At 46.8% G+C, this 12248-nt stretch overlaps 6 protein-coding genes across 6 annotated transcripts; 3 read left to right on the plus strand and 3 right to left on the minus strand.

Annotated features, from left to right (window-relative positions):
* Positions 1 to 60: 60 nt before the first annotated feature.
* Positions 61 to 1321, minus strand: LOC108079223 (uncharacterized). The gene is made up of 2 exons (XM_017173505.3): positions 1126 to 1321; positions 61 to 1050 (listed from the first exon to the last, which is right to left on the minus strand). The coding sequence occupies exons 1-2, from the start codon at positions 1180 to 1182 to the stop codon at positions 166 to 168; spliced, it is 942 nt and encodes a 313-aa protein (XP_017028994.1). The 5' UTR covers positions 1183 to 1321; the 3' UTR covers positions 61 to 165.
* Positions 1322 to 1367: 46 nt separating this feature from the next.
* Obp19a (Odorant-binding protein 19a) lies at positions 1368 to 2763 on the plus strand. Its single transcript, XM_017173511.3, has 3 exons — positions 1368 to 2159; positions 2218 to 2385; positions 2448 to 2763. Exons 1-3 carry the CDS (start codon positions 2094 to 2096, stop codon positions 2649 to 2651), a joined length of 438 nt encoding a protein of 145 aa, XP_017029000.1. The 5' UTR covers positions 1368 to 2093; the 3' UTR covers positions 2652 to 2763.
* Positions 2764 to 2977: 214 nt separating this feature from the next.
* Obp19b (Odorant-binding protein 19b) lies at positions 2978 to 3870 on the plus strand. Its single transcript, XM_017173509.2, has 3 exons — positions 2978 to 3148; positions 3203 to 3425; positions 3631 to 3870. The coding sequence occupies exons 1-3, from the start codon at positions 2986 to 2988 to the stop codon at positions 3713 to 3715; spliced, it is 471 nt and encodes a 156-aa protein (XP_017028998.1). The 5' UTR covers positions 2978 to 2985; the 3' UTR covers positions 3716 to 3870.
* Positions 3871 to 4200: 330 nt separating this feature from the next.
* Positions 4201 to 5003, minus strand: Obp19c (Odorant-binding protein 19c). The gene is made up of 2 exons (XM_017173507.2): positions 4673 to 5003; positions 4201 to 4609 (listed from the first exon to the last, which is right to left on the minus strand). The coding sequence occupies exons 1-2, from the start codon at positions 4967 to 4969 to the stop codon at positions 4397 to 4399; spliced, it is 510 nt and encodes a 169-aa protein (XP_017028996.1). The 5' UTR covers positions 4970 to 5003; the 3' UTR covers positions 4201 to 4396.
* A 3141-nt stretch (positions 5004 to 8144) lies between these two features.
* Obp19d (Odorant-binding protein 19d) lies at positions 8145 to 9154 on the plus strand. Its single transcript, XM_017173510.3, has 4 exons — positions 8145 to 8530; positions 8583 to 8671; positions 8736 to 8872; positions 8935 to 9154. The coding sequence occupies exons 1-4, from the start codon at positions 8383 to 8385 to the stop codon at positions 9011 to 9013; spliced, it is 453 nt and encodes a 150-aa protein (XP_017028999.1). The 5' UTR covers positions 8145 to 8382; the 3' UTR covers positions 9014 to 9154.
* Positions 9155 to 9231: 77 nt separating this feature from the next.
* Positions 9232 to 11536, minus strand: Pp4-19C (protein phosphatase 19C). The gene is made up of 3 exons (XM_017173506.3): positions 11397 to 11536; positions 10225 to 11123; positions 9232 to 10157 (listed from the first exon to the last, which is right to left on the minus strand). The coding sequence occupies exons 2-3, from the start codon at positions 11016 to 11018 to the stop codon at positions 10028 to 10030; spliced, it is 924 nt and encodes a 307-aa protein (XP_017028995.1). The 5' UTR covers positions 11019 to 11123; positions 11397 to 11536; the 3' UTR covers positions 9232 to 10027.
* Between the last annotated feature and the right edge of the window lie 712 nt (positions 11537 to 12248).

A 12248-nucleotide genomic window follows, 5' to 3' on the forward strand; every position in this document is an offset into this window, starting at 1 on the left:
TTTCCGCAACCCTAAGGATTTCTGTGGCGCTCCCCCCAGAACCCTATAAAAACCATGAAATACCAAAAAATTGGTCTCTCGGCCAGATTTATTAAGGAAACCATAAATTTAGAACCCACAAGAGGCGCTCGCACAGCCCCGTCTTAGTTCTGGACTTCCCGCCGCTCATCTTGAATCGCTGGTGAAGAACATATCCGAGGCGAAGCCATCGCTGAAGGCATTGTAGTTGTCCTCAAAGGCATCCTCCTGGGGCTTCGCCGTGCCACTAGCGTTGGATGTGGGCGTACAGAAGAGCGGATTTTTGCGGGTGTCATACACCCGGCCTTCGTCCCACCCATCCTCCTCCTCATCTTCCTCTTCGTCCTCATCCTGTCCGTAGTAGGAGGACTGGCTACTGGACTGGGCCTCGCCCACACTGCTGCTGCTGCTGCTGCTGGTGCTGCCGCCGGTGGTGGTGTTGACCGACGACGACGCCGCACCGCCCGTCACAGCGTCTACGACGCCGCGCATCACCCGGGAGACGGCATCCTGCACCTGCCTCATCAGCTCGCTGACCGGACCTCCCTGATCCGTTGGCGCGGTAACTACATGCTGCTGGAAATGCTGCTGGTACTGGTTCGGTGGCTGTAGCTGATGGCTCCACGCCCTGATGTGGCTGCTGTGGCTATTGCTGTTCTTGAGGGCGCCATTCACGCGCTTCTGCGAATCCTCGCAGGGACACTTGGCCCGCGGCCTGCCAGAACCTCCTGCACCGCCATTAGAAGGCGGCGGTGGCGGCGGATCGTCCCGACAACCATTATTGTCCTCGGCCGCCGCCTTGCGCTGCTGCTCGCGATCATGCTCGCTCATTGCCCGCTCGGAACGATCCCGGCAGACGGGACAGTCGGGATCACTGGAGCCATAGATTCCAGTGTCGCCGTGGGGCATGGTCTCAGTCTCGGCATCGCAGCTGCAGGTTTCGCTGGCCAGCTGGGACTCCTTGCCAGAGCCGCGGCGCAGGCGATAGAAGATGTAGAGCAGGGCCAGGGTGGCATACGTGGCTTTGGCCACCTGGAAAAGATGCGAGATGGAGATGGAGATTGAATGGTATACAAAAATATAGCTATTGATCCGGATTTGTCTTACGTTGGCGCGTCCATTGATGGTGGTACCATTGAAGTATTTCTTGAAGCCTTCGGCCATCGTCTGGTTCTGGTGAGTGATTTGGAATCCGGCTGCGAGCTGCTGTGTGTGTGCGTGTGCTGGCTGTCTCTGGGCGGGCCTGGGTCGAATCTGAATGTAAGGGATGGGAATAGGTGGGCAACGGCAATGGCCAGGCCTACTTGGATTCTGAATATAATGCCCCAAGGGAGCCAGACCCACACTTAAAGTCACCCCCTAAATATAGAGATACTTACTACAAATGATATTCAAATGTATTTATTAGTTGCGATGCCCTGACGCTGGCTGGGGTCCTCTCTTATTCACCAGAAGTTTGTCCAAATGGGAGACGAGGTGGTGTAGCAAGGACATCAACACCAGGAGAACTGATCTAGCTGATCCCTAGCTTCAAAGGCTATAACCAGCTCTCAAGGAATACAAGGAAAAATGATCTCTCATCCGCTTAAAAATTAGTTCAAGAACTCCCCCACGTCCACAAATAAACCCCAGCTAGTGTATACAGACTTCGGCTTCCTCAGCTTCAATAGCTTCTCTGCCAGCTCTGCCCTTAGTAATTAGAATTCCGGGTGCCACCCCCTCAAATCTCAAATTCAAAAATCTTGAATTCGATGTACGATTGTCAACGCATCTTCGCTGGCCACCGGACTACGCAATTCGGGGAATCGCGTGCTCCACTGGACTGTCAATTAACCTGACCAGATTATAGACCCGGTTTGGACCCACCTCCTGCCAAGTTATGGAAATGAGTCGGGTGGCGTCAATTCGCACTGACCTAGTAATTCCCACACCCACCTGACCAGCCCAGTTCGATTGGATATATGCCATTAGTGGCGATGGAGATCCAAATTATTTGCATGTTGTCGTGGGGCAGAGATATAAAAGGAGCTGTTCCCAGCGACTAGGGTAACCGATCTGCAAAAATTGTGTTGAAAATGAAGCTCAATTCGCTGCTGCTGCTGGCAACCTGCGCCCTCCTCGTGGACGTCTCCCAGGCTGGGGTAGGTCCCAAACTCTTAGCTATATAGGATAACCAGGAGTACACTCTGACATTTCCAGGTTACATACGAGCAAATGCGATCTGCTAGCAAGCTAATACGCGACGTCTGCCTGCCCAAGTACCCGAAGGTCACTGAGGAAGTGGCCGATGCCATTCAGGTGGGGAATATACCCTATAGCAAGGACAGCAACTGCTACATCAATTGCATTCTGGAGATGATGCAGTCGGTGGGTAGGCCTAAACATATATTCTGGCTTGGTTTTTGACCCTACTCTGCCCCTGCTTTTAGATCAAGAAGGGCAAGTTCCAGCTGGATGCCACCATCAAGCAAATGGAGATAATGCTGCCGGACAGCTACAAGGAAGATTACCGCCGGGGCATCCAACTGTGCAAGGACTCCACCGTGGGCCTGAAGAATGCGCCCAATTGCGATCCCGCCCACGCGCTGCTCTCCTGCCTGAAGAGCAACATCAAGGATTTCGTCTTCCCCTAAAAGAGAGAGACGATGCCCAGACCCAGGCCATGGCCATTGATTCCATTGATTGTCATGGTCATATGGTCAGAGCCCCGCTCCCTCTTCCGGGCGAGCTCAATCAATAAAGGTTTGCCCCGCGCGGGCCCAGCTAATTGTGGTGCATTTTTGTGTGATTGGGTTGCATGATCCGCCCCAGCAATGTCAGGGCTATCGGTTAGCGGAGATCTACAAGCGGGGCGTTTCGAGCATGTACCGGATGTTCCAACTGCCGGACACGGCTGCTGCTGCTGCGACGGGTATAAAGCAACCCACAGCGAACGATGATCCTTCACTTTCCACAAGACAAGCGATAATGATGCAGAGCAAGCGAATGATGAACCAACTCCTCCTGCTGGCCTGTGCTGGCATATTTCTGGGATCGACGGTGGCGGACGAGGAGCTCAGCATGACCCTGGACGAGGTGGTGGACCTGATCCAGCCCTTCGGCGAGGGCTGTGATCCTGTCCCGGCAAAGGGTATGTGCTTAGAATTCAAGCTGAAGACTTCATTTCCACCATGATCCTGTCCAGAAAACATCGTGGAGATGGTGCAGAACAAGGAGGATGCCAAGCGGGAGTCCAAGTGCTTCCGCCACTGCTTGCTGGAGCAATTCGAGCTAATGCCCGAGGGCCAGTTGCAGTTTAATGAGGACAAGACCGTGGAGATGATGAACATGATGTTCCCCGACAACGAGGAGGATAGCCGCCGCATCACCAAGGCCTGCAATGATCGTCTCAAGGCGGAGCAGGACAAGTGAGTAGAAGGAATCTCTAAGGCTGATCCTGGCTGAAAGGATATTCATCGCTTTTGGAGGCGGATAGTAGTATCTAGTGATCGATCTTCCCATTAGTTTCTTAGAGAATGCATCCTTCATGGACTTCCAATCTCTCTGGTCAGGATTTCCTGCTTTTTCGTTGGTATTTATATCTCTATTTTTTTTTGCTTCTTTTCGATTCAGATGCGAGGCCGCCCATGGCATCTCCATGTGCATGCTGAAGGAGATGCGCGCCTCCGGCTTGAAGATTCCGGAAATCAAGGAGTAGCGAGATCACTGAGCTGGTCCTCCTCCTGCCCCCCACTTGCGCCTGTTCTTCATTTAATTATTATTTTTTTTTTTTGTGTTAGATTTCAATTTATTAAAAGACAGCTCGAGAGCAGGGTGTGGTTCCCGAAGCAAATAAAGCGCCCAGACAGAGAAGGATAATGGTGTTTTACCGGGAATCGGCAAGGGGATAAAGGATAAATACACACAGAAAAATTACTTAAAAAGTGATACATTTCCTAAATGTATATGTTTATATATTTAATATATATAAATACATATAAATATAAAATATATATAAATAAATAAAATATGTAATGATTAAATATACAGATTTATATTTTTATATATCTTTTAGATGTAGATATATATATGAATTTAGATTTTGATTTATTGGTTAATGTTTTCCTAACTCTACAACTTATAAATTCGCAAACTAGTCCCAATTGATTAATACAATCTCTTTTCATATTTTATTTTATTTATTTTATTGAGATAAGTTTATAAATATATTTAACAATTAGGCGAGCAAATTCCTTTTAGTCCTTCCCAGTTCAAGCTTAAATTTCCCATTTGAGATTATAGGTGATAATTTCAAAATATTTTAAATAGTTTTATCCCAAATGGTCATCTCTTGGGCCACGGGTTACCTTATCCCTTCAGCCTCCTCCCTTACATCTCCCTACCACACCAGCTTCACACTGTTGCGGTCCAGCTGGCGGCCGATGCACTGGTTGAACTGATGGGCTGCCTCGCAGGAATCCTTGACGGTGATGATCCGGTTGCAGGTTTGGGCCATGCCACAGCTTAGGGCTATGGCCACCTTGTTGTCCTGAGTCACCAGGCTGGCCAGCTTCTCCACCTGGCCCACATTGAGCTTGTTGTTTCCATCCATCTGTAAATTTTGCAGGTTAGATCTGTGCTAATCCCTCCGCCCAGTTCTCCTGCCACTACTCACCAGCTTGATCTTCTTTAGGACGCACTCCATCAGGCATTTCTCCTTGGCCGTGGGACTTGCCACTTGCATCAGCGGTCGCTGATCCTTGGGCAGGCCCAGCTGCTGGAGGCACTCCTTGCGGGCTGCATTGATCATTTCCTGTACCTGCGGCAGATTCCGATTGATCACCGTCCAGATGGGCTGCGAGCCGCTCTTGGGCATCAGCTTGGCCAGATCGAAGGCTTGATTCTGGCCCTCGATGCTGGGCAGGATCAGGATGCCGGCCAAGAGGGCAATAATTGCAGCGAATGGTTTCATCTTGGGATGAGCTTGACTCTGCACTGGCTCTGGGTCTTGGCTCTTGGTTTATATATAGTGCTGTGACCCGTGTGACCTCAACATCTTGTGCAACTGCCCTCCATTGGACTCATTCCGCTGACGCAGCCGATTTCCCAGCATCGAGTTCATGCTCAACGTCGTCGCCCCCACAAGTCACGCACCGCAGACGCTCGACGAGAAGCACAAGCCAGCCACGCCGAGAGTTCACACTTTGGGTAACTGATTGGGAATGGAATCGGGGGTGATCTTTAAGGGGATCTATAGTATCTATTGTATTAAATTTTAAATATTTTTCCATAATTTTATATGATAACTTTTGAATAAATAATAGCTTAAAAATATCATAATGACGACATAAAAAATTCATTTCAAATCGGAGAAGTTGAGTATTAGTTTTTAATAGGTTAATAAATCTGCAAACTAAATTTAAAAATGTAAAAAAAAAAAGTTTTTTGCCAATTTTTGAAAATTTTAACGATGTAAATTCAGTAGAAATCCAGCAATTCTGGGATTTCATGTACCAGGAAAACAGAATCCGCAGAAGGTGGATTTACTTTAGTGCAAAGCAAGATTTTCACTCAATGTTAATACTTCCACTCATTATTTTCACTCTTCGCCACAGATTAGCTCATCTAAGCTCTTTCGCTTTTTGTTTGAAACTTATTCGAAATTGAGAGATGGACCATTTATGAGAGCGTGAGAGTTGCGGTTATCATAGCTCTTTGACTCAATAGATTTTCAAAGCTGCACGTCAGCTACGGTCTTCGCTCTCCTGCTCTTTGTTCGCCAGTTACGGCCTTCGGGGAATCAGAGTGCCGAAATGAGTGCAAACCATTAGTTTTACTCAAATTTAACATTTCTCACTCATTGCACGGATCAGCTCGCTGATTCTTTGAGAGCAACGATTAAAATTACTCAAAGACCCAATGAAAAAGAACAACTGTTGTTGTTGTTAAATGTTTTTATTGTAAAAATATTGTTTTTATTTTTGTAGAAACAACGAGGCTTCAATTTGTACATTTTCAGTACAAATTCATACATTTCTGGGAGTCAAGTACCAGGCGAACAGAATCAGCAGGAGGTGGATTTACGCTAGTGCAAACGAATATTTTAACTCAAATTACGATATTATTTTCACTCAATTTACGATATTATTTTTACTCAATTTAAGATATCTCTCAGAGCTGCATGTCAGCTACGGTTTCCGCTTTCCTTCTCCTTGTTCGTTAGTTACGATCTTCGGGGAATTAAGCAACAAAGTTAAGAGCACGTTGTTTATTCTCTTAATTACGATTCCGCTCAGCGCTGCGAGAGCTGACCTTCGCTCTCCTGCTCTGTGTTCGCCAGTTACTTTCTTACGCAAATTAAAGAGTAAAGAAGAGTGCATCCCATTACTTGCGAAGACCGTATCTGAGCTGTGCAACCCAGAGCAATATCGTAATTTGAGGGAAAAATTCGTTTGCACTAGCGTAAATCCACCTCCTACTGATTCTGTTCGCCTGGTACTTGACTCCCAGAAATGTATGAATTTGTACTGAAAATGTACAAATTGAAGCCTCGTTGTTTCTACAACAATAAAAACAATATTTTTACAATAAAAACATTTAACAACAACAACAGTTGTTCTTTTTCATTGGGTCTTTGAGTTTTTTTAATCGTCGCTCTCAAAGAATCAGCGAGCTGTTCTGTGCAATGAGTGAGAAATTTTGAATTTGAGTAAAAACAATGCTGTGCACTCATTTCGGCTGTCTAAATCCCCAAAGAGAGTAACTGGCGAGTAAAGAGCAGGAGAGCGGAGACCGTAGCTGACGTGCAGCTCTGAGAAATATCGTAAATTGAGTAAAAATAATATCGTAATTTGAGTTAAAATATTCGTTTGCTCTAACGTAAATCCACCTCCTGCTGATTCTGTTCTCCTGATACATGAAATCCCAGTATTGGCGGATTTGTACTGAAAATGCCTAGATTTCAGCTTTGGCTTTGTCTACAACAATAACAACATATTTACAACAAGAGCATTTTAACAACAACAACAGAAGTGCAAACGAATTTTTCACTCAAAGCCAACACTTTCACTCAGTAGGAGAATTCACTCAAGTGCAAATTAAAGTAAAGCAAAGAAAGAAAGATATAATAAAATACAAATATATAAAGAAAATAAAGATATAATTTGATGCCAATATACATATATACAACTATAATTTTTATAGTTAAGCAAAAGTTTAAAAAAGTCATAACTTTGCCAAATATGCATTAATTTCAATTCGGAAAGCAGTTCTGTGCTAGATTTTAGTAGGTTAAGAAATCTGCATAATAAATTTTAAAATTTAAGAAATTAAATTTTTTGTGAGTTTTCTACAAAATTTAATGATGTAACTAACCACTTATAAAATTTTGGAAAAATGGCTACATTTTTTTCTTCCTCCGGACACGGCTAAAAAGGCTCGCCAGTTGATGCTGATCAAGTAAATATATTATTAATGTGGTCGGAAATGACTCCTTCACTGCGTTACAAGCTTCTGGCTGAAATTATAATACCATCAAATGGGGATAAATATATTATGAATATAAGTATAACATGATGAAGCAGTGTCCGCTTTGCTGTAGATCCCATCGAAACACACTTCACAAACTCGAGCACCCGCTCCCTCCGAATGCCGCCCTTTTCCAGTTTGGATGCACATTGCGTGCTTCCCAATCTCAACTAGCTGTGGAGGTGACAAGGCAAACAGACTGGCTGGGGGAGTACAGACTGCAAATAGGCCAGTTATCCAAACAGGAAGGCGGACGGAGACGGACAGGTGACGGTGATCAGGGGTGTTTTATGGAGCTAAACGGTCGCAATCCGAGAGCAAACCTCCTCCAAAAGGTTCAAATGGGGCTGGGAACACTCTGATAATTGATGGATGGCCAGTCACTCATCTCACACCGGCAGCTGTTGATCGATTTAATTGCATATGGGAAAGATTTTGCATTTTGCATTTTAATTTCCATTTCCCATTCCAATTTCGGATTTCATGCCAGTCACCAATTAGGCGGGTAATTGGTGATCGGTGGGTCATCTGTCCATTCCCATCTCCCATTTCCCGTGGTCTCCCATCATCATGGAGCCAAGTGTCAGTTGTTCACACGATACCCAGCCGAGGGCATCTCCGGCGGATCTCGTCCAGAGCGTTGGAGTGTCATGTGCTGCCCATGTAGTTCAGCGACGTTCCCAGCCGATAATGGCGAGTAATTGCGGCAGCTGCTTGAGACTCATTGCAGTGGAGAGATCTGGAGATCGTAGATGGTTCTGCCAAGTCAATCACGGGACTTGTCTGGGCATCTCACCTATAAAACGTGGCGGTTGTTTGCGTTCCGCATCCAAATAGAAGTTCGAACGCTGCTTGGAAATGTCGCGTCTGGTTAAACTAACTGCTCTGCTGGTGCTGGGACTTGTGTGCCTGGGAGCTGCCTCGGCCAAGCCGCATGAGGAAATGACCAAGGATCATGCCACAGAGCTGGCCAACGAGTGCAAGGCGGAGACGGGAGCCACTGATGGTAAGTAATCCAGCCAGATCTCAAATTCTCTTTAATCCTTGACTCATTGCAGAGGATGTGGAGAAGATGATGAAGCACGAGGAGCCCGAGAGGCACGAGGCCAAGTGCCTGCGCGCCTGTGTGATGAAGAAGTTCCAGATTGTAGGTTCTACTTTTCAGCTGGGCAAGGATTACCAGCTCATTTTTTATCTCCTTTTGTTTGCAGATGACTGAGGACGGGAAACTGAGCAAGGAGCATGCCATGGAGATGGTCAAGGCCATTAGCAAGCACGATGCGGAGAAGGAGGCTGCTCCCGCTGAGGTGGTGGACAAGTGCGAGGCCCTTGTGGCCCCCGAGGATCAGTGAGTAGTGATGTTTATTATGGGTACCTTTATACGATTCCCGTTTCCTTCTTCCCGTTTAGCTGCGAGGCAGCCGTGGCCTACGAGGGCTGCATCTATGAGCAGATGAAGGAGCACGGCCTGGAGCTGGAGGAGCACTAAACAACAAGGATACAAACCAACCCGCGAACCCTTTGCAGAACCACAAGCGCCCCCCTGGAATATAAGTCTATGTATTTTTTTTTTTCATTTGTAAACTATGACTAGTCTTTAAGAAACTGATAAACCTGAGCAACTGCAAAAGATGATGGTATGGAAGGGGGATTAAACCAGGTGGTAGAGGGAAACTCAAGCTTCTTTAAGCCTCGAAAAGACTCGGGTGCGTGATACATCTTACAATCTTTATTTTAATATTTATATATATAGTTACTTGTATATAATATCCCAATCTGGGTCGTAAATTACAATTTCTTCTCAGGCTCTACGAATTCCTACACACTTCCGAGAGACACAGAGGCCAGGTGGCTGGCTCTTAGCTAGGAGTAGCTCTGCCCACATCATGCAGCGTGTGTGCCTCCTAGGAGGTTATATATTTAGTTAGTTACTGGCTTAAAGCTAATGCCTAAACGTATAGAATGTTGCGCGGCAGCGGGGGAATTCGCATGGAGAAGGGACCGCTTCGAGGGCCGCCTTGGCCAGGCGAATTCGCCTCGAACCGGGCAGGGGGGTGTGTTAATCCTACAAATTATTATTATATATAATATTAATGCGCATCTTGCGTCAGGGTGATGGGTACAGGGTACAACACACGACAAACATGAGAAACTTGGACATAGAGCAAGGTATATATGATATAAATGTGTATAAGGGGCAAAAAAATGTCTATACGAACGGAATACTCCGGAATCTTGATCTATATGGGAGCCCGGTTGGAGGCCGTGGCTCCGGTTCGCTTTTCCAGCTTACTTTATGTCTCATTATGTAATAGATTTTCTTGCATTTGCAGTTGCTGGTCGCGCGTTTGCGTTTGCGTTTGCTTAGGCAGGCAGGCAGTTTCATTTTCCTTAGATGATTTGTGGCAGCCACCACCAGTGGACCACCGGTGGAACGATGCCTCCCGCTGACGAGGTGCGGCGGGAGTGAGAGTTGGCGACGACTACTAAGCGATCGCGTGTCTTAGAGGAAGTAATCCGCCTGAGGCTTTTTTGAGGGAATGCCTCGACTCTCCTGCGGTGCCGCCTCAAAGATGACAAAGTCGCGATGCAGGTACTCGTTCAGTTCCAAAATGGCAGCCACATTGCCGCAGCTGCAAGTGAAATATAGACATATAAATTTAAGAGAATGTAATTCAAGAGGCAGAATGGCCAACTCACCGATAGCAGTAGTTGGGCGCTGACCAGACGGTCAGGACGGTTTCGTTGAAATGCCATTTAAATCCCTCCATCACCAGCTGGTGTGCCCGGCATATCATATCGATTTCATTGGTGCGGTTAAACTGGGAGACAACGTCGGAGCCGAACAGATAGCCAGCGCCGCGCGGTGACACGCCCCAGCCGGTCTGATCCTCCGGATCGCTCCACAATAGATCACACATGGGCCCGTCGTGCGGCACCTCCTGCTTGCGATCGATGCTGCGGATCTGGTCCAGGTACTGGATGGAGGGCGACAGGCCGCCATGCACACAGAATATTTTGCCATCGATAATAGCCGACAGGCTGAGGTAGTCAAAGATCTCCGTGCAGTAGCGCCACACGGCCGTGGAGCCATACTTGCGCAGGCACTCGTCATAGAACCCATACACCTGCGTGATCTGTCGCGATTCGTGATTGCCGCGGATCAGCGTGATGCGATCCGGGTAACGCACCTTCAGCGCCAGCAGCAGGAGGAATGTCTCCACACTGTAGTAGCCGCGGTCCACAAAGTCGCCCATGAACAGGTAGTTCTTCTCAGGCACATCGCCGCCCACTTTAAACAGCTCTTTCAGGTCGTAGAACTGGCCGTGAATGTCGCCGCAGACAGTCACCGGCGAGTCCACCCGCTGTACATTGCCCTCCTCCACCAGTATCTCGCGTGCCTTGGCGCACAGGGCCTTCACTTCGTTTTCCTTGATGATCTCACAGCGCTTTAGCTGCTCGATCTGGCGGTCTAGGTCGCTGTAGTCCGACATTTTGAGGCGGAGGCGGCTGCGGCGGCGGCGGTGGCGAGTCGGGAGCGGGGATGTGGGAACGCAGACGGAGACACAGGCGTCGTTCGTTGGGGGGCGCTCACCGGGCTGCAGGGAGATGATGCAGATGCGGAAGGGAGAAACAAAAAGAGAAATTGGCAATGAGTTTTGGTTCGCTGTAATTGTTTGTTTGTTTGTGTTTGTGTTTCGGCTTCTGCAAGCGCCCTGCATGCATGCATGCGTGCGTCGGTGTGTGTGCGTCTGCGTGTGCGCGGGTGAGTGGCTTCGCAAGCCTTTTTGCCGCGCGCGGATAACTGGCTGGCCGCTGTCCCCCGCTTTCCTCCGCCCGGCCCTCACTGTTTTCCGAAGACGACTACTCACTCAACGCTTTGGCGGGGCTTTTACGGCAATCCTTTGGCGGCTTGATCGTCGTTCACGCACACTTTCTCGAAAAAAAAAGATTAACATTAAACTTCTGCAGAAACCAGCGTGACCGCGCCGGACAGATCGAAATATACCATTTATCCCTCAAAAATATACTATACTGCAGAAACATCGGTGTTACTATCGATACTATCGATGCTTTGGGAATGGCGATACATCCAAGCTGTGTTGCAAAATGCCAGTTGGGTTCGTCGCCTAAAAAATATCAAAAAAGTTTAAATTTCCCTCTAAAAAATCCAAGTCCCCTACACTAAAAAAAATTAATTTATATTAATTTATGTATTGTGTTTTGTGTTTTTTTTTTATAATATTTTAAATATATTTATATAAATAAAAAATATATAAATAAATATAAAACATATTTCTCGTATGACACTATAATTCTCAACCAGTTCTAGCATTTTCTAAGAGGTAACCCAGCTGAATGGTCGCGCGGTAGAGGTTGTACTGTGGCAGTGGTTACTCCTTTCTCTCATACTTGTTGTGTTGCTGTGCTTCAGTATACCCCATCTCTCTTTTGTAGCTTAGTGTTACGGGCGTATTTGCTATTTGTTTTTATAGTCGAGAGATAGGGAAAGAGTGTGTTTGGCTCTGTGTGCATGGGAGAGTGTAAGTTGTTGCAAATATCACCAGAGAAATCAAGGAGATTGATCAATCAGAGGAGGGACCTAGACAAATGTGAGTACTCACAATATATTATATATTTTGTTTTTAGCTAAAGATCTCCTTAACCAAATAATATTAGCATTTAACTTATTAAAACTTGAAGACAATGCCAACAGTTCCAAG

The sequence above is a fragment of the Drosophila kikkawai genome, chromosome X, assembly GCF_030179895.1.
Source record: "Drosophila kikkawai strain 14028-0561.14 chromosome X, DkikHiC1v2, whole genome shotgun sequence".
In the NCBI taxonomy this organism is placed as follows: Eukaryota; Metazoa; Arthropoda; class Insecta; order Diptera; family Drosophilidae; genus Drosophila; species Drosophila kikkawai.